This window comes from Mesoplodon mirus, assembly GCF_964341445.2.
Source record: "Mesoplodon mirus genome assembly, chromosome: 1".
Taxonomy (NCBI): domain Eukaryota; kingdom Metazoa; phylum Chordata; class Mammalia; order Artiodactyla; family Ziphiidae; genus Mesoplodon; species Mesoplodon mirus.
In genome coordinates, this window is record NC_138976.1 from 45,110,244 (window position 1) to 45,130,789 (window position 20,546).

A 20,546-nucleotide genomic window follows, 5' to 3' on the forward strand; every position below is an offset into this window, starting at 1 on the left:
AACTAGAACTATGAAATGAGAAATCTCATAAGTAAAGACAAACATGTAGTATAGGTAGTAGATCAATCGCTTTTAAAGCTAGTAGGAAGGTTAAAAGACAAAAGTAGTAAAATCATCTATATCCACAATAAGTAGTTAAGGTATACACAAAACAAAAAGATGCAAAATATGATGTCAAAAACAGTAAATGTGGAGGGAGGAGTAAAAATGCAGGGTTGTTAGAATGCATTCAAACTTTGGAGAGCAGCAACTTTAAAAATTGTGCATGTGTGTATGTGTGTGTGTGTATCCTCATGGTAGCCACAAACCAAAAATCTTTAATAGATACACATGCAAAAAAGAGAAAGAAATCCAAATATAACACTAAATATAGTCCAGCAGTCCCCAACCTTTTTGACACCAGGGACCAGTTTCATGGAAGACAATTTTTCCACTGACGGGGATGTGGGGATGGTTCAGGTGGTAATGCAAGCAACGGGGAGCAGCAGATGAAGCTTTGCTCGCTTGCCCACCGCTCACCTCCTGCTGTGTGGCCCGGTTCCTAACAAGCTGTGGACTGGTACCAGTCCATGTCCCATGGGTTGGGGACCCTGGATACAGTCAACAAATCACAAAAGAGCAAAAGAAGAAAGGAACAAAAAATAACTACAAAGACAACCCCAAAACAATTAACAAAATGGTAATAAGTACATACCTATCAATAATTACTTTAAATGTAAATGGACTAAATGCTCCAATTGAAGGACACAGTGTGGCTGAATGGATACAAAAATAAGACAAATATATATGCTGTCTACAAGAGACTCACATTAGATCTAAAGACAAACACACAGACTGAAAGTAAGGGGGTGGAAACAAGTATTCCATGCAAATGAAAATGAAAAGAAAGCTGGAGTAGCAAGACTTATATCAGACAAAATCGACTTTAAAACAAAGACTGTAAGAAGAGACAAAGACAGATGTTACCTAATGATCAAGGGATCAATCCAAGAAGAAGATATAAGAATTGTAAATATATATGTACCCAACAGAGGAGCACCTAAATACATAAAGCAAATATTAACAGACATAAAGAGAGAAATTGACAGTAACACAATAATAGTAGAGGACTTTAACACCCCACTTACATCAATGGACAGATCATCCAGACAGAAAATCCATAAGGAAACACTGGCTACACTGAGGTATCACCTCACACTGGTCAGAATGGCCATCATCAAAAAATCTACAAACAATAAATGCTGGAGAGGGTGTGGAGAAAAGGGAATCCTCTTGCACTGCTTATGGGAATGTAAATTGATAAAACCACTATGGAAAACAGTATGGAGGTTCCTTAAAAAACTAAAACTAGAACTACTGTATGACCCAGCAATCCCACTAGTGGGCATATACCCTGAGAAAACCATAATTCAAAAAGACACATGCATCCCAGTGTTCATTGTAGCACTATTTACAATAGCCAGGACATGGAAGCAACTTAAATGTCCATTGACAGACGAATGGATAAAGAAGATGTGGCACATACATACAATGGAATATTAGTGAGCAATAAAAAGGAAAAAAATTTGGTCATTTGTAGAGATGTGGATGGACATAGAGTCTGTCATACAGAGTGAAGTAAGTCAGAAAGAGAAAAACAAATATCATATATTAATGCATGTATGTGGAATCTAGAAAAATGGTACAGATGCACCTATTTGCAGGGCAGGAGTAGAGACGCAAATGTAGAGAACAGATGTGTGGACATGGTGGGGAGGGGTGTGTGATACCTGGATGACCTGGGAGATTGGCATTGACATATATACACTACCATGTGTAAAACAGATAGCTAGTGGGAACCTGCTGTATAGCACAGGGAGCTCAGCTTGGTGCTCTGTGGTGACCTAGATAGGGTGGGATGGGGGGGTGGGAGGGAGGTCCAAGAGGGAAGGGATATATGTATACATATGGCTGATTCACTTCATTGTACAGCAGAAACTAACACAACATTGTAAAACAGCTATACCCCAATTTAAAAAAAATAAGGAAACACTGACCTTAAACAAGACTCGAGACCAGTGGACTTAATAGATATATATAGAACATTCCATCCAAAATCAACTGCATACGCATTTTTTCAAGTGCACATGCAACATTCTCAAGGATAGATCACATGCTAGGCCACAAAACAAGTCTCAATAAACTTAAGAAGATGGAAATCATATCAGACACCTTTTCTGACCACAGTTCTATAAGACTAGAAATCAACTACAGGAGAAAAACTGAAAAAAACCAAAAAACACAAAACACGAACACATGGAGGCTAAACAATATGCCACTAAACAACCAATGGGTCAGTGAAGAAATCAAAAAGGAAATTTAAAAAATGAGAGAAATGAAAATGGAAAGACAATGATCCAAAATCTATGGGACGCAGGAAAAGCAGTTCTAAGAGGGAACTTTATAGCAATATTAACCTGCCTCAGGGAACAGGAAAAATCTCAAACAATCTAAACTTACATCTAAAGGAACTAGAAAAAGAAAAACAAACAAAACCCAAAGTTAGGAGAAGGAAAGAAATAATAAAGATCAGAGCAAAGGTAAATGAAATAGAGACTAGAAAGACAATGAAAAAGATCAATGATACTAAGAGCTGGTTCTTTGAAAAGATACCCATAATTGATAAACCTTTAGCCAGGCTCATCAAGAAAAAAAGAGAAAGGGCCTAAATAAATAAAATCAGAAACAAAGGAAGAAAAGTTACAACTGACATCACAGAAATACAAAGGATCATAAGAGATTTCTAAGAAAAATTATATGCCAACAAAATGGATAAACTACAAGAAATGGAAAAATTCCTAGAAATGTACAATTTTCCAAGACTGAATCAGGAAGAAATAGAAAATATGAACAGACCAATTACCAGTAATGAAATGGAATTAGTAATTTAAAAAAAACCTCCCAACAAATAGAAGTCCAGGACCAGATGGCTTCACAGGTGAATCCTACCAAACATTTAACATTTATCCGTCTCAAACTATTCCAAGAAATTGAGGAGGAATGAATGCTTCTGAACTTATTCTATGAGGCCAGAATCACCCTGATACCAAAACCAGACAAAAGACACCACAAAACAAGAAAATTACAGGCCAGTATCACTGATGAACATAGATGCAAAAATCCTCAACAAAATACTAGCAAACAGAATCCAACAACACATTAAAAGGATCATACACCATGATCAAGTGGGGTTACCCCAGGAATGCAAGGATTCTTCAATATATGCAAATAAATCAATGTGATACACCATATTAACAAATTGAAGGAGAAAAACCATGTGATAATCTCAATAGTTGCGGAAAAAGCTTTTGACAAAATTCAACACCCATTTATGATAAAAACCTCTGCAGAAAATAGGCATAGAGGGAACCTACCTCACATAATAAAGGCCATATGTGACATATCCAGAGGAAACATCATTCTCAATGGTGAAAAACTGAAACCATTTTCTCAAAGATCAGGAACAAGACAAGGTTGCCCACTCTCACCACTGTTATTCAACATAGTTTTGGAAGTTTTAGCCACAGCAATCAGAGAAGAAAAAGAAATAAAAGGAACCCAAATTGGAAAAGAAGAAGTAAAACTGTCACTGTTTACAGATGACATGATACTGTTCAGATGACATGATACTATACATAGAGAAACCTAAAGATGCTACCAGAAAACTAATAGAGCTAATCAATGAATTTGGTAAAGTGGCAGGATACAAAATTAATGCACAGAAATCTCTTGCATTCCTATACACTAATGATGAAAAATCTGAAAGAGAAATTAAGGAAACACTCCCATTTACCACTGCAACAAAAAGAATAAAATACCTAGGAATAAACTTACTTAAGGAGACAAAAGAGCTGTATGCAGAAAACTATAAGACACTGATGAAATAAATTAAAGATGATACAAACAGATGGAGAGATAGACCATGTTCTTGGATTGGAAGAATCAACATTGTGTAAATGACTATACTCCCCAAAGCAATCTGCAGATTCAGTGCAATCCCTATCAAACTACCAATGGCATTTTTCACAGAACTAGAAAATTTTTTTTCACAATTTGTATGGAAACACAAAAGACCCTGAATAGCCAAAGCAATCTTGAGGGGAAAAAATGGAGCTGGAGGAATCAGACTCCCTGACTTCAGGCTATACTACAAAGCTGCAGTAATCGAGACAGTATGGTACTGGCACAAAAACAGAAATATAAATCAATGGAACAGGATAGAAAGCCCAGAGATAAACCCACACACATATTGTCTCCTTATCTTTGATAAAGGAGACAAGATTATACAATGGAGAAAGGACAGCCTCTTCAATAAGTGGTTCTGGGAAAACTGGACAGCTACATGTAAAGGAATGAAATTAGAACACTTCCTAACACCATACACAAAAATAAGCTCAAAATGGATTAAAGACCTAAATGTAAGGCCAGACACTATAAAACTCTCAGAGGAAAACATAGGCAGAAGACTCTTTGACATAAATCACAGCAAGATCCTTTTTGACCCACCTCCTAGAGAAATGAAAATAAAAACAAAAATAAACAAATGGGAGCTAATGAAACTTAAGAGCTTTTGCACAGCAAAGGAAACCATAAACAAGACAAAAAGACAACCCTCAGAATGGGAGAAAATATTTTCAAATGAAGCAACTGACAAAGGATTAATCTCCAAAATATGCAAGCAGCTCATGTACCTCAATATCAAAAACACAAACAACCCAATCCAAAAATGGGCAGAAGACCTAAATAGACATTTCTCCAAAGAAGATATGCAGATTGCCAACAAACACATGAGAGGATGCTCAACATCACTAATCATCAGAGAAACGTAAATCAAAACTACAGTGAGGTATCACCTCACAGTGGTCAGGAAGGCCATCATCAAAAAATCTACAAACAATAAATGCTGGAGAGGGTGTGGGGAAAAGGGAACCTTCTTGCACTGTTGGTGGGAATGTAAATTGATACAGCCACTATGGAGAACAATATGGAGGTTCCTTAAAAAACTAAAAATACAACTACCATACAACCCAGCAATCCCACTACCGGGCATATACCCTGAGAAAACCATAATTCAAAAAGAGTTATGTGCCACAAGGTTCATTGCAACACTATTTACAATAGCCAGGACATGGAAGCAACCTAAGTGTCCATCAACAGATGAATGGATATACAATATGTGTTACATATATAGAATGGAATATTACTCAGCCATAAAAAGAAACGAAATTGAGTTATTTTTAATGAGGTGGATGGACCTAGAGACTGTCATACAGAGTGAAATTAAGTCAGAAAGAGAAAAATAAATATCGTATGCTAACACATGTATATGGAATCTAAAAAAAAATAATGGTTCTGATGAACCTAGGGGCCAGACAGGAATAAAGCTGCAGACATAGAGAATGGACTTGAGGACACGGGGAGGGGGAAGTGTAAGATGGGACAAAGTGAGAGAGTTGCCTTGACATATATACACTACCAAATGTAAAATAGATAGCTAGTGGGAAGCAGCCGCATAGCACAGGGAGATCATCTCAGTGCTTTGTGACCATCTAGAGGGATGGGATAGGGAGGGTGGGAGGGAGACGCAAGAGGGAGGGGATATGGGGATATACGTATACGTATAGCTGATTGATTTTGTTATACAGCAGAAACTAACACAACATTGTAAAGCAATTATTCTCCAATAAAGATGTTTAAAAAAAATCTTCAACGAAGTGTGAGCAAACCAAATTTAACAATACATTAAAAGGATCATGTACCACAATCAAGTGGGATTCATGCCAGGGTTGCAAGGATGTTTCAATATCTGTAAATCAATAAATGTGATACATCACATTAATAAATTGAAGAATAAAAATTATATTATCATCTTAATAAATGCATAAAAAGCTTTTGATAAAATTCAACATCTATTTATGATAAAAACTCTTAACAAAGTGGGTATAGAGGGAACATATCTCAACATAGTAAAGGCCATGTATGACAAGCCCACAGCTAATGTTGTACTCAACAGTAAAAACCTGAATGCTTTAAGATTAGGAACAACACAGGGGTGCTCACTCTTGCCACTTTTATTCAAGTCCTAAACACAGCAATCAGACAAGAAAAAGAAAAAAAAGGAAATCAAACTGATAAGGAAGAAGTAAATCTGTCACTGCAGATGGCATTATACTATACAGTAAGTCCCCTACATATGAACCTTCAAGTTGTGAACTTTCAAAGATGCAAATGTGCGTTCGCATGTCCAGTACATAAGTTACTTCACATGTCTGGCATACACTGTCACGTGCATGCATCCTCTACAAGTGGTTGTGCTTTTGTGTACTTTACAGTACTGTATAGAGTACAGTAGAACAGTATCTTTGTTTCAAGCTAGATCCGCAAGAGGACAACTTCATTGAACTCCTTGCTGTACAGCACGAGGAGCTTATTAATGAAGACCTAATGGAATTGGCGGCCCAGAGGAAGGATGAAGAGAGACAAGAGGAAGAAGAAGTAACTGAAGAACCAAAGAGATTCATGACACAGGAAATAGCAAGAGGATTTTCTTTATTTGAGGAGGCACTGTTAGTTTTTGAGGCACAGGACCTGAACTGTACATGAAGGTTGCAGCAGCCGTTCAGAATGCAATCCAGTGCTACTGTGTCGTCTATGATGAGAAAAAAAAAGCTACTACCGAGACAACACTGGATTGTTTTTTCAAGAGGGTAGATAGAATTGAATCCAGCAAGGAACCAGAACCTGTGACATCATCGTCAGGCGTGAGTGAAATTGCAGCTTGCCCTCCATCTCCTATTGCTGACAATCCTTCAGCTCGACCATCTCCCACTTCCTCTCCCTCCTCCAGTCAGCAACTCTTCTTGCCTGTTCATTCAGTGCCAGCTCCTGTATGCCAGCTGTTGTACTGTACTACTGTACTTTTCAAGGTACTGTACTGTAATATTAAAAACATTTTCTTGGGCTTCCCTGGTGGTGCAGTGGTTGAGAGTCCGCCTGCCGATGCAGGGGACGTGGGTTAGTGCCCCGGTCTGGGAAGACCCCACATGCCACAGAGCTGCTGGGGCCATGAGCCATGGCCACTGAGCCTGCGCATCCAGAGCCTGTGCTCTGCAACAGGGGAGGCCACAACAGTGAGAGGCCCGCATACTGCAAAAAACAAAACAAAACAAAACATTTTCTTAATTTTTTGTGTTTGTTTTTTGTGTGTTATTTGTGTGAAAAGTATTATAAACCTATTGCAGTACAGTACTATATAGCTGATTGTGCTGGTTGGGAACCTAGGCTAACTTTGTTGGACTTATGAACAAATTGGACTTATGAACATGCTTGGAATGGAACTCGTTTGTATGTAGGGGACTTACTGTACATAGAAAATCCCAAATTCACCACCAAAAAACTATTAGAACTAATAAATGAATTCCATAAAGTTGAAGGATACAAAATTAGCATACAGAAATCTGTTGTGTTACTATATACTAACAACAAACTATCAGAAAGAGAAATTAAGAAAACAACCCCATTTAAAATTGCATCAAAAAGAATAAAATACCCAGGAATAAATCTAAGTAAGGAGGTAAAAAACCTGTACTCAGAAAACTATAAGACATTGATAAAAGAAATTGAAGACAGCACAAACAAATGGAAAGTTATACTGTTCTCATGGATTGGAAGAATTAACATTGTTAAAATGATCATTCTGCCCAAGGCAATCTACAGATTCAATGCAATCCCTATCAAAATACCAGTTACATTTTACACAGAACTAGAACAAATAATTCTAAAATTTGTATGGAATCAAAAGACCCTGAATAGCCAAAACAATCTTGAGAAAGAACAAAGCTGGAGGTATCATGCTCCCTGATTTCAAACTATATTATAAACCTATAATAATCAAAACAGTATGGTACTGGCATGCAAACAGACACGAAGATCAATGGAACAGAATAGAGATCCCAGAAATAAACCCACACTTAGATGGTCAGTTAATCTATAACAAAAGAGGCAAGGATACACAATGGGGAAAAGACAGCCTCTTCAATAAATGGTGATGAGAAAATTGGACAGCTACACAAAAGAATCAAACTGTCCTACTTTCTCACACCATACACAAAAATAAACTCAAAATGGATTAAAGACTTAAATGTAAGACCTGAAACCATAAAACTCCTAGAAGAAAAAACAGGCAGTATGCACTTTGGCATCAATCTTAGTAATATCTTTTGGATAAGTCTCCTCAGGCAAGGGAAACAAAAACAAAAGTAAACAAATGGAATTGTATTAAACTAAAAAACTTTTGCACAGTGAAGTATACTCTCAACAAAATGAAAAGGCAGCCTACTGAGTTGGAGAAGAAGTTTGCAAAGATATATCAGATAAGGGAATAATATCCAAGATATACAAAGAACTCATACAACTCAACATCAGAAAAACAAACAACCAGATTAAAACATGGGCAGAGAACCTGAATAGACACTTTTCCAAGGGAGACATACAGATGGCCAACAGACACATGAAAAGCTGCTCAACATCATTAATCATCAGGGAAATGCAAATTGAAACCAGAATGAAGCATCACCTCACATCTGTCAAAATGACAGTAACCAAAAAGACAACAAATACGAAGTGTCGGTGAGAAAATGGAGAAAAAGGAACCCTTGTGCACTGTTGTGGGAATGTATATTGGTGCAGCCACTATGGAAAACCCTATAGAGGTTCCTCAAAAAGTTAAAAGTGAGACTGCCATATGATTCAGCAATTTCACTTGTGGGTATTTACCCAGAGAAAACCAAAACACTAATTTGAAAAGATATATACACTCCAGTGTTCATTTCATCACTATTTACAATAGCCAAGATATGAAAGCAACCTAAGTGTCCATCGATAGATGAATGGATAAAGAAGATGTGATAATATGTATAAATATAAAAAAAATTTAAAAATGAAATCTTGCCATTTGCAACAATATGGATGGGTCTAGAAGGTATTATGCTAAGTGAAATTAGTCAGGGGAAGACAAATAGTACTTGATCTCACTTATTTGTAGTCTAAAAAGCAAAACAAAACAAAAACAGACTCACAGATACAGAGAATAAACTAGTGGTCACCAGAGGGGAGAAGGGTGGGAGAATGAGTGAAAGAAGTGAGGGAGATTAAGAAGTACAAACTTCTAATTATAAAATAAATAAATTATGGGGATATAATGTACATCATGGGGAATATAGTCAATAATGTTGTCATAAGTTTGTATGGTGACAGACGGTAACCAGACTTATCATGGTGATATTATTTTAATGTATAAAATTATTGAACCACTATGTTGTACACTTGAAATTTTTTTTTTTTTTAATTTTTGGCCACACCCTGTGACATGTGGGACCTTAGTTCCCTGACCAGGGATCGAACCCACACCCCCTGCATTGGAAGGCGGAGTCTTAACCACTGGACCTCTGGGGAAGTCCCGAAACTTTTTTTAAAAAGGCAGACAAGGGCCTCCCTGGTGGTGCAGTGGTTGAGAGTCCGCCTGCCGATGCAGGGGATACGGGTTCGTGCCCCGGTCCGGGAGGATCCCATATGCCGCGGAGCGGCTGGGCCCGTGAGCCGTGGCCGCTGAGCCTGCGCATCCGGAGCCTGTGCTCCGCAACGGGAGAGGCCACAACAGTGAGAGGCCCGCATACCGCAAAAAAAAAAAAAAAAAAAAGGCAGACAAAAGAATAAGTAAGGCTGGGAAATGCCATTTTATCTCTGTTTGAGTTAGAATAAATGGGAAGATATCCAATGTAGGACAATCTTTCTCCTTTGTGGTGGGAACCTCCTGGGTTTGGTTCAGATGAAGGTACAAATTAATTAGAGAGGTAAGGTTTAAGTGCCATCATTATAAAGAGAAGCACTCACTGGAGGCTTCCAGCAGGGAAGAACATCAGAGCTGAATGGAGACTGAGCAGGTTTGGAAGTTTCAATATAACTTTAAAGACAGTTTTTAAGTCCAGCTGGGAAGAGATTGGAATATAAGTATGAGTATAGTGTATCACTTGGAGAAACAAAAACAGTAGAGATTAGGAAATGACAGTATGAAGCAGACCTATTTCTTTTTCATTCATGCTCCAGCAGATATCTTTCAGAGTTCGCTTGTAATTGTGTGTTATGGAGGTAATGATGACAAGTGTCTTAGTCAGCTTGGGCTGCTACAAGAAAACACCGTAGACTAGGTGCTTAAACAGGACGTTTATTTCTTACAGTTCTAGAGGCTGGATAGTCCAAGAGCAAGGTGCTGATGGATTTGGTTCCTGGCAAAAATTGTCTTTTAGGCTTGCAGATGGCTGCCTTTTCCCTGTGTCCTCACATGGCGGGGTGGTGGGTGGGAGGAGCTCAAGAGAGAGTTCTGGTCTTTCTTTGTCATCTTACAAGGACACTAATCCCATCGTGTGTGTCATACTCTCGTGACTTCTTTTTAAACCTTATTACTTCCCAAAGGCTTTACCTTCAGGACTATCACATTGGGGTTAGGCTTCAACATGTGAATTTGTGGTACAGGGGCACATTCAGTCTGTAACAAGGAGGAAGAGTTCTAGTTATCTATTGCTGTGTAACAAGTCTCCCCAAAACTTAGTGGCTTCAAACAACACAATTTTATTATATTTCAGGATTTTGTGGGTCAGGAATTTGAGCAGGGCTCAGCTGCGTGATTCTTCAGCTCTGCATGGGGTTGACTGGGCTCACTCAGCTGGTGGCTGGTCTGGTCTGAGGGTGTCCAAGACATCTTTATTCATATGCCTAGTACCTCGATGGGGATGACTGGAAGGTGGGGCTTGGGGGCCCCTTCCCTCTGCATGTGTTTTTGGGGCCTCTCCACATGGCCTTTTCAGCAGAGTGTTTGGACTTCTTACATGGGTTCCAAGCACAAGTAGAACCATTTACCAGATAAACTGTACAAAAAGAGTGGGTTGATAAGTTTTGGACATGTTGAGTTGGGATGACTGTGAGATGTTGAGGTAGAGAGGTTTAGGGTATAGTTGAAAGTATTGATCTGAAGCTTACTGAAAAAGTTTTAGGTCACGGATGGAGATTTTTGGAGCCATGGGGTCCTCACTACTTTAAAGCCCTGAGAAATAGATTGCAGTGCTGAGGGAGAGAGTATAAACTGAGAGGAGAATCTGAAAGCTGAAGAACATCTATATTTTAAAGGATGGTCCAGAAGGAGAAACGTGCAGTGGAGACTGACCAGGAACATACAGAGCAGAAAGAACAGAATGAGGAGAGAGAGACATTCTGGAAGCATGGGTAATTACAGAATTAATGAAAAGGAATGAGCTGCAGTTTCAAATATCAAGAAGAGGGGGGCTTCCCTGGTGGCGCAGTGGTTGAGAGTCCGCCTGCCGATGCAGGGGACACAGGTTTGTGCCCCGGTCCAGGAAGATCCCACATGCCGCAGAGTGGCTAGGCCCATGAGCCATGGCCGCTGAGCCTACGCGTCCGGAGACTGTGCTCCGCAACGGGAGAGGCCACAACAGTGAGAGGCCCGCGTACCACAAAAAAAAAAAAAAAAAAAGAAGTGGGAAGATCAGAGGACATTACTGCTCAAGTGCTAAGAGCACTGACACCAGGAAGATGGGGTCAAATCCTGTCCCTGCCATTTGCTGTTTGTATGACTTTGACCTTAACCTGTGCCTCAATTTCTTTATCTGTAAAATGGGGATACTAAAAGTATCTACACCATAGGTGGTTGTTTAAATGCATTACTCCATATTATCAACATCTATAACTTATCTTTTTACCATTCCATGCTTTAAACAGTTTGAAAAGATCCATGGGTCTGGAGACTAGAAAAACTTTGACTTTAGAAAAATTTGGCTGATAGTGTTGTTAAATTTATATGACATGACAGCAAATGTTACACAGTGGTAAATTCCATTGTAACAAGCATGAAGGAATCCCATAATTTCCCTTATGATCGCATTTTGGTATTTTACTGTACTTTAAGATGCACAGCAATAAATACTTTTTACAAACTCGATTGTATTTTCAGGCCACTACTAGCTTTTTCTTTAAGTGTGCATTATGGATTTCTTGGATGTAGAGCAGAGGTTGGCACCCAAGGGTCAGGATGGCCCTCATCTGGTTTTGTAAATAAAGTTTTTTTGGGACACAGCTACTTCTATTCATTTCTGTGTTGTCTGTGGCTGCTTTTGTGTTCCAATGGCAGAGCTGAGTAGTCCTGACAGAGACCATATGGATCACAAAGCTTAAAATAATTACAATCTGGTCCCTTATGGAAAAAAAGGTGCTTATGCTTTCCTGTTCCCTGCAGTGTTTCTTCTCCTTGCAGTTACTTCTATTTTGCTCTTCCTTAAGAACCTAGAAAGCAAAAGCAGTTATGGCTGAAGGAGTAAAAAACACCGTAACAAAGCCATGGAGGTTTTCTTACGTAGACTGACTTACGAATAGACAATAACTTTGAGTATACCTGATCTACAGATATTTTTGTTGCTGTAGATTTTATTGAAACTGGAGTGGAAACCATTGTTCCTGGGAGTGAAATAACTAGGGCCTAGGCTAACTTTATTATCCAGAACACTGTTAAGGCTGCATTCATTTCGATGGCGTTCTTTTTTTCCCCAGCAAAGGCTGATGGGTCTAGAAATGGCATAAATTGGCTAGCTAATGCGGGGACTGAGTTACTCTGGGGCTTTGTCCAGGTGAGATGTGAGAATCAGGCCATCTTTTCAAGGCTATGATGGGAATTGGTGAGATTTTGGATCTGGTTACTATTGAGGGGAAAAACAGTCTCCTGTTTGGGAAGGTACATTCATTCTTGTTTAAAGCCCCATTGGTTATTTAACACATTTCTTTAGTCTACAGATTACTTTGGTGTAGGGAACCAAGGGTTTTGAGAAAGATAACAGAGGGGTGTGTAATTTATTCTGTAATCATAGGCTGGATCAATTTCAACAGAAGCCCAGCATTGAGGATAACTAAGTGTTATATTGTTTACTTTGGGGAGCTTTTTTTTTTTTTTTTTAATCTCAGCAGCTACCAAATTGAAAATCAATCTACTTAGTCATAAATCACTAACTCACACCCACCCTCTTTTTCCCCAAACAAACCAAAATTAGAAAGTATGAAAGAAGTGCATCATTTCTGTGATGGGGTAGAGAAAAATGATCTCTTAGGGCTAAATGCAGCAGCAAAATTATAAAGAAAGAAACATTTGTTGGCAATGTTCTCATCCTTCACTGCCTAGTATGTGGAATGTGAGAGCTAAAGGAATCTTAGGGGCTTTGGAATCTGCTACCCCCAACCCACAAAATCACAGAGAAGGAAATCAGGGCCTAGAGGGTTTAGGCATCTGTCTACTTTTCACCTCTTTTGTGTAGCTATCTTCTACTCTTCCTCTTTTTCTTCAAGCTACTGTCAATCAAAATATATTTGTTCTAAGAAATGGCTTGAATTGTAGTCAGGCTAGGTCGTCAATACTGAAAACAGTACTAAAGTGGGACCCCTTACAGGGAATGTGCAAGTTACCAGGGCTCAAGCCTAAGGTGAAAGGAATAAACATTGAACAGAAGAATTTTAAATACCATGGAGGGCAGTTTTTGGTGGAGAGTTAGGGAGGCTGTCTTAGGTTCAGTTCCTAGAAAGCAGAACCTGAGATAAAAATTCCAGTTTTATTAGGAAATGCTCCCAAGAGAAGCTTTTAGGAGAGTGGGGGATTGGACATGGAAGAGAAGGAGGGTGTGCAAGTGTGCGATGTTGGGCAGAGTCAAGTAGAAAGTAACTTAGGCTCGGTCCCACAGAGGAGCTCAGGAAGAGTGTAGGTCATGCCTTAGAGATGTCCCAGCTAAGGGAGCAGAGGTATTTATCCTTCCACATCTGTCAGTTATTAGTTAAGAGCTGACTTCCTGTGGGATTGGGGTGGGGGTAGGTGGCAAGATTCATTCTCTACCTCGAAATGGATTCCAGTAACCTGAGAGCAGCCTTCTAAAAAAAAAGTCAGACAAAAGGGAAAGGGGATCTGGGCTGAGCCTTCACACACCCTCCTGCAGACACCTTCCTGATACTTTCAAATCATGCTAAGGATGCATCCTCTAGTTCATCTTTCTCCCGAAGCTCAGTAAGTAGAATCAATGATTGGGTATTAGCTTCCTTAGTCTTTGCAATTTTTATGCTAAATAAGAGTTGAGGAAATGAAAGTTTCAGCCACAAATTCAGACATTTGGTTGGCAGGTTTTCCTTTCTTCCTCTCTCTGGGAATATCAGTTTTCAGCAAGGAAACAGACTTAAAAAGATATCATATATTCCAAGTAGCAATTGAAGGGGAAAATAGCAATGTGATAGATGTTCTAAGCCTTATATCTAATTACCAAGCACACCACATCATGGTTGTTATTTTCTCATGAGCGTGTAATCCATCTGTACAGACAGTCTCAGCAGGAGTTGTTGGTGTAGTCCAGACTCAACTTCATTGCCCAACTCTTAACTCTAAAAGAAAGAATGAAAGAAGGAAGGAGAATTATATGTTCATGTAGAGCAGAAGGCAGGTGGGGTGGGGAGGGAGAGAGGAAGAGAATGACAAATGTGGGCTCACCACCATGGCACCAACTTAGAAGTCTCAGTGAACGGGAGGAAGATGGGAGCAGCTGGTGTTTATTGAGCCTTCACTATGATCCAAGATCTGTTCTAAGGGTTTCTAAATGAATTAACCCATTTAAACCTCACGATGATGCTGTGAGGAAACAGAGGAACTTGATGGAGGTCACACCACTCACTAGTAAGTGGCAGAGCTGGCATCTGAATCCAGGCCTGGCTGGCTCCTGAGTCAGATGGCACTGTCAACCCTGGGTGCTTGACTGGCTTTGGCATCTGCCTGTTATATGTGAAATTCTTCCTCTTGAGTCTAAATTACATGAAATCCACTTTTACTCTCTGGATAGAGCTTAGGTTTTTCTTTTCAATTGATTTTTAAATATTTATGTAATGCATGAATACGTGTAAAAATTTAAGTTAAAATATCACAGATAAAATGGAAGTCATGGTTTTCTTTGACCAACACCACTAAATTCCTGTTCTCTCCCTGTTACCCACCTCACTGGATCAATTTAGTATCATTTTAGATGTTTGAAAATACATTTAGATGCTTGTTATGTATTCTTTGAAAATATATGGTAGTGTTTTGTACTTTTTACTTTTTAAAAGAAAACACATTAAGGGACTTCCCTGGTGGTCCGGTGGGTAAGTCACGGTGCTGCCAATGCAGTGGGCCCAGGTTCAATCCCTGGTCAGGGAACTAGATCCTGCATGCATGCTGCAACTCAGAGTCTGCATGCCGCAACTAAGAAGCCCACATGCCACAACTATGAAGTCCGCATGCTGCAACTAAAGATCCCGCATGCCGCAACTAAGACCCGGCACAGCCAAAATAAATAAATAAATTAATTAATTAATTAAAAAAATAAAACAATAAGATGCTATTAAAAAAAAAGAAGACACATTAATTGTATGATACCATAGTTCAGAGGTTCTCAAACTTTCTTGGTTTATGGCTCTTTCAGTATCTTAGTAATTATTTCATGGTGCCCTAGGTCAAAAGGATATTTAACAGTTCCATCTAATAAGAGTTAGATCCAAGCAACTTAGTAAATATTTATGTCCTAACATACCCATTATGGCCTTAGTAGCCATTTAAAACATTACACACATAAAAATAGTATTTTCAGTTTATTCTTAACTATAATTACCTACTCACAGGCAGTATGTGCTTATTGGACACTCCATGGCTCTCAAATCCTGGGGTCAGATCAGATGCTACCACACTCATTGCCTGTTCCACACCTATTTTTGCACGGTACTCGTTTTTAATCACAGCAACCACTGCAAACCCAACTTTGCAAAACGAATGACATCAAAAGAATTATAGTATGTTCTAATATTGGAACTGTGGGCCTCCTTGAGCTCATAGTTTGCACGGTGTCCAGCAGATGTCTAGTATGGCTGCACTTCCCTGGGATGCTTCAGTGCACAATTTGGGAACTAACTCTGGCCACAGTTATAAATTTTGCAGTTCACTTTTTTCATCCCAAACTGTGCCTTAGGGATTCAACCATGTTACATATAAAGATCTACCTCCTATAAAACACTGCCGCAGAATTACCCAGAATTTATTTACCCATTTTATTTACCCATTTTCCTGATTATGGCCATTAATGTTATTTCTAATATTTTGTAATTTTATATAATATTGCAGTGAAAGTTCTTGTTTGTTCCTCTTTGTTCACATGGCCAAATTAGAGAATAAAGGAATTGCTAGGCCATAGGCCAGTCAGGCTTTTTTGTTTGTTTGTTTTTTGCGGTACGAGGGCCTCTCACTGCTGTGGCCTCTCCCATTGTGGAGCACAGGCTCCGGACGCGCAGACTCAGCGGCCATGGCTCACAGGCTCAGCCGCTCCGCCGCATGTGGGATCTTCCCGGACCGGGACACGAACCCATGTCCCCTGCATCGGCAGGCGGACTCTCAACCACTGCGCCACCATGGAAGCCCCAGTCAGGTTTTTAAATTTTAGTACATACTAATAAATTGAGCTCTTTGAAGAAATGATTTTCTGTAATCCCTTGAAACATGATTACTGCTGGCTTATTTTTCTTAGGACTCTATACCCTATGACTATGCCATTGGGGAAGAATAGCTGTCTTGGAAATGTATATAGTGAGTGATTATATTGTAGACAAAGGTAATTGAGAGGCAAGGGCAGAATATGAATAGGCTGAGAGGAAGAGGAAGGTTGGAGCCCGATCAGAAACTGCAGGGCGTATTTTGTAGGACAATGAGAAGGCCAGTTCATTTAAAGTAAATAATTTATGTAGGGCACAGATGGCAAATACCTTGCGGCATGCCTTAAATGTTTCCTCCCCCTCGGTGGGAGACATACTCAATCCATCATGGCACAGCAGACATAACCAATCCATCGCCGCACTCATTCTCCCTAAGCCTTCACACAGTCTTGGAGTTTTCCTCACAGCTCTGGGAGATTACCACCAACTAACTAGTGTGGGCACACAAAATGAAACTTACCTGTCATTCCTGGAGGCAGTGAGAAAGTGGGGAAGTAGGTTGAAGTTAGGCAGAGAAGGGCTAAGGAGTTTAAAGAATGCCAAACAAGGAGAATTTGGAAAACTTATTTATATTTCAGACTTTATTAGCAAAATGACTGGTGATCCTCCTATGTGAAACAGTAGCAATAGTTATTGATCTCAGGCTGCTGTTATTTGTTTTCATGCCTTAGTTCTAAATTATCCTATTTATTTATTTCTAGAAAAGTAATTTAATCACTAGAGGCCCCTCTTATTATTCTCTTCCATGTGTCCCATATATTGAAAGACGTGGTCAACCAATTGAACTGTACTTATTAATTAACAACAACGGCATCAGCAAACAAGCATTCGTTGAGTATTTTTCACGTAACAGGCACTGTTTAAGCAACCTTACGTTTATTAACTTTTTATTAACTTTTAAAATCGTCACAACAACCTTACAAGGTAGGTACTATTACTATTCCCACTTTATAGTTGTGAAATTGAGACAGAAATTAAACATTCTGCACAAGGTTATATAGCTAGTAAGTGGTATAATCAGTATGCCTTTCTCACTGTTCAATTTTAACTGTGTAAAGTCCAAGCATAATTTCTGATTAGAAGGAGATAATCAAAAGTACAATGGTACCAAGGGCCAAGAGGATGCGGGGAATGGGAGTTATTGTTTAATAGGTATAGAGTTTAAATATTACAAGATGAAAAGAGTTCTGGAGATGGATGGTGGTGATGGTAGCACACCGTTATGAATGTATTTAATATCACTGAACTATACACTTAAAAATGGTTAGAATGGTGAATTTTATGTTATGTATATTTTACCACAATAAAAAAATCAGGGGAAAAAGGAGATAATCAAGGTTCCCAACATGAGTTGGTATAATTTTGGCCAGAAGCAAAGAAATTTGCTATATTAGTTTGCTTGTGCAACATGTCAAGGGTAAATGCATGGTTTCCTGGCAGATTCTTCATTTAGAAGAGTTAGATTTATTTTAAATAGCTAAAAGACCCCCATTCTTGTTTAAAGGCTGCAAAGATCTGAACCCCAAGATTGGAAACTACTGATTGGACACTCAATTCTCCAGCTCCTGGGGAGGTAGGGAGTGTCCAGCAAGGAGAATAATACATTTTAGAGTGAACTGATCTGTTGGGAGGCCACGTGCCTGAGGTTAAGGGCCTGTGCTCTGGAATCCCACTGAGTGCTCTAGCTTCACCATTTCTTCCCTTTGCCATTTCCTTGGCAAGTTCTTTAACATCCTGAGCCCCAGATTTCTCATCTGTAAATAGGGTGGTAGTCACAGCTCATGGAAACTCTTGGAAAGTCTGGCACTTAGTGAGCACTCAACAATGCTAGCTCCTATTAAACTTTATGGCTGTGCATTTACATCAAACAATAGGGATAATACAGAACCTTGAGGCTTACTGGATGCCACAAATGAGATAGAGTGAGGTGTAAGTGCTCAACTGATGGTAAGTTTCCTCCTCTTCTTTCGTCTCCAGTAATCAGCAGGGAGTGGGTGCCCCATAAGTGAGGGGTCCCTGACATCTGGATGGATACCCATTGGCACCCCTCTTATCATCTTTATAAACTTCTGGTGTATAAAGTGATGCTTCCTGACGTTCCTTAAGCAGCTTCAGGGGCATCATGATTAGTGATATCAGAGGCTGCCCTGATCTCGGCATGTCAAAGTGACCTTTACTCTTGGTGTGGAGAGAGCTAGGCGCTGGGGCCAGCATTGTGTCTGCTTCAGATACCTGTCAGTAACACGATTCTGAGCTATTCAGGACTTTGGGCTTCTCTGTTTTGTGTTGGAGCTTATTTTGCTTCTTGATGACCTCAGGCCTCTGAAATAAGATATTTAAAATAATTTGTTCCTCCCTACTGTGAAGGAAGAATTGCCTCTGTGTGTGACAGAGCTAATGCTGGCTTGGCCCACTGTTAACCTGAAAGGATGCTGCTGGACTGTGACTCGTAGAGGTCACGGATGTCAAAGTCTTTAGCCATCTGTGGTTTGCCCAGATCAGTGGAGCTCAAAGAATCACCTAGGAGCCACCTAGAGCCACTGGAACATCCAATTTAAGTGCATGTTTTCTCCCTTGTCCTTCTCTCCTAGCAACTGTATGACTCAAATACTACTTAGAAAGTATTAATTCTCTGTAATTTATACCCTTGCCTGTGGTATTATTATTGCCAATTGTTCATGTTGATCTTTAGAGGGTGGAACCCTGAGGAATATCTATGGGGAACTGAGGCTGTACTTTGGAAAAAGAATATCTTTATTAAATTCGTTTTAGTTATTAAGTATGCATCACATGGTCCAACCGTTTGACCCACAATCTCTCTTTTTCTCCCCAGCACTGGCTTGAACCTAACAAGTCCATCTCCAAGCAAATGAAATGTAAGTGTCAATCTGTGCCTTCACTTTTGCTATGAAATGTCCAAAGATAGACTCTACTTCTTTACAAAGTTTCTCCTGCCAGGGAAGAAATGGATGGAGTTGAAGATCTGGGGGTTGGGGGCTTCTACCGCCCAGGGAGAGCTGTGTAACTTCTCTCTTATTTGTTGGCCTCGGTCCTCCCTGCAGTCACTATTCCTATAGCTGCCTGTGTCTCTCACCCTCCCCACCATCTTACCCTCATATTTCATATTCGAACAGGGGTATTGGTGCCTGGTTCCCTTTGATTGTTGGGGTTGCTAGTAAATGGTTCAGGGTGGGAGATAAGTCTTGGGGGGCCAATGAGAGAGGCAGGTGTATTTTGAAACTATGATCTTGCTGCTAACTCTACTGAAGATTGTAGTATTCTTTTCCACCCCTCAACCTCCCCAATATATTTTTCTGCATAATAGTTTTCAAGCTCTGGTGTTCTGAACTGCCTCTTTTTCCCCCTGATGAGCTCTTGGAAGAGTCGGCTAGGAAAACATCTCTCTGGAATATAGGATATCTGGTCATGCACCTGGGACATTGTGAGGAGGGCGTTGACTGATGGTCCTGGGTGGCATGACGTTTTGTCCTAGTCACCCGTGCCAGGCTGTAGTCAACCTGTTTTTATTTATGGTTTAGAGGAGAGCTTCTGAAATGCACCTCAGAAATTCATTGCCTGCCCTGAAATCCATTTATCCCTTCATGTCAACGTTCCCAGGGCTCTGAAATATAGGCGATAAATCAGTTTCTCATCAGAGATCAGGTTAGCGCATATTATGTCACTTGTCATCATTCAAGGGATTCTTTTCTTTTTCAAATATGAAGAAATTATTCGGGGCAAGGTTTTTAAGTGGGAGAAGGAAGAAACTGAACATGGATGGCAAACTAGTAACCAACATACCTATTCCTTAACTCTTTTCTTTTTCCCTCCCTCCCTCCCTCCCCCTTTTTCTCTCTTTGTCCTCCCTCATACCTCTCTCTGTCTGTCCCTTCCCTTTCTTCACC

At 39.7% G+C, this 20,546-nt stretch overlaps 1 protein-coding gene across 1 annotated transcript in view; it reads left to right on the forward strand.

The window, feature by feature from the left end:
- The window catches only part of FRMD3 (FERM domain containing 3), a 309,465-nt gene that overhangs the window by 163,896 nt on the left and 125,023 nt on the right, over window positions 1-20,546 (forward strand). The window contains exon 3 of the mRNA XM_082611517.1: window positions 19,475-19,517. Coding sequence (XP_082467643.1) covers window positions 19,475-19,517 — 43 coding nt within the window. The remainder of the gene's footprint in view (window positions 1-19,474; window positions 19,518-20,546) is intronic.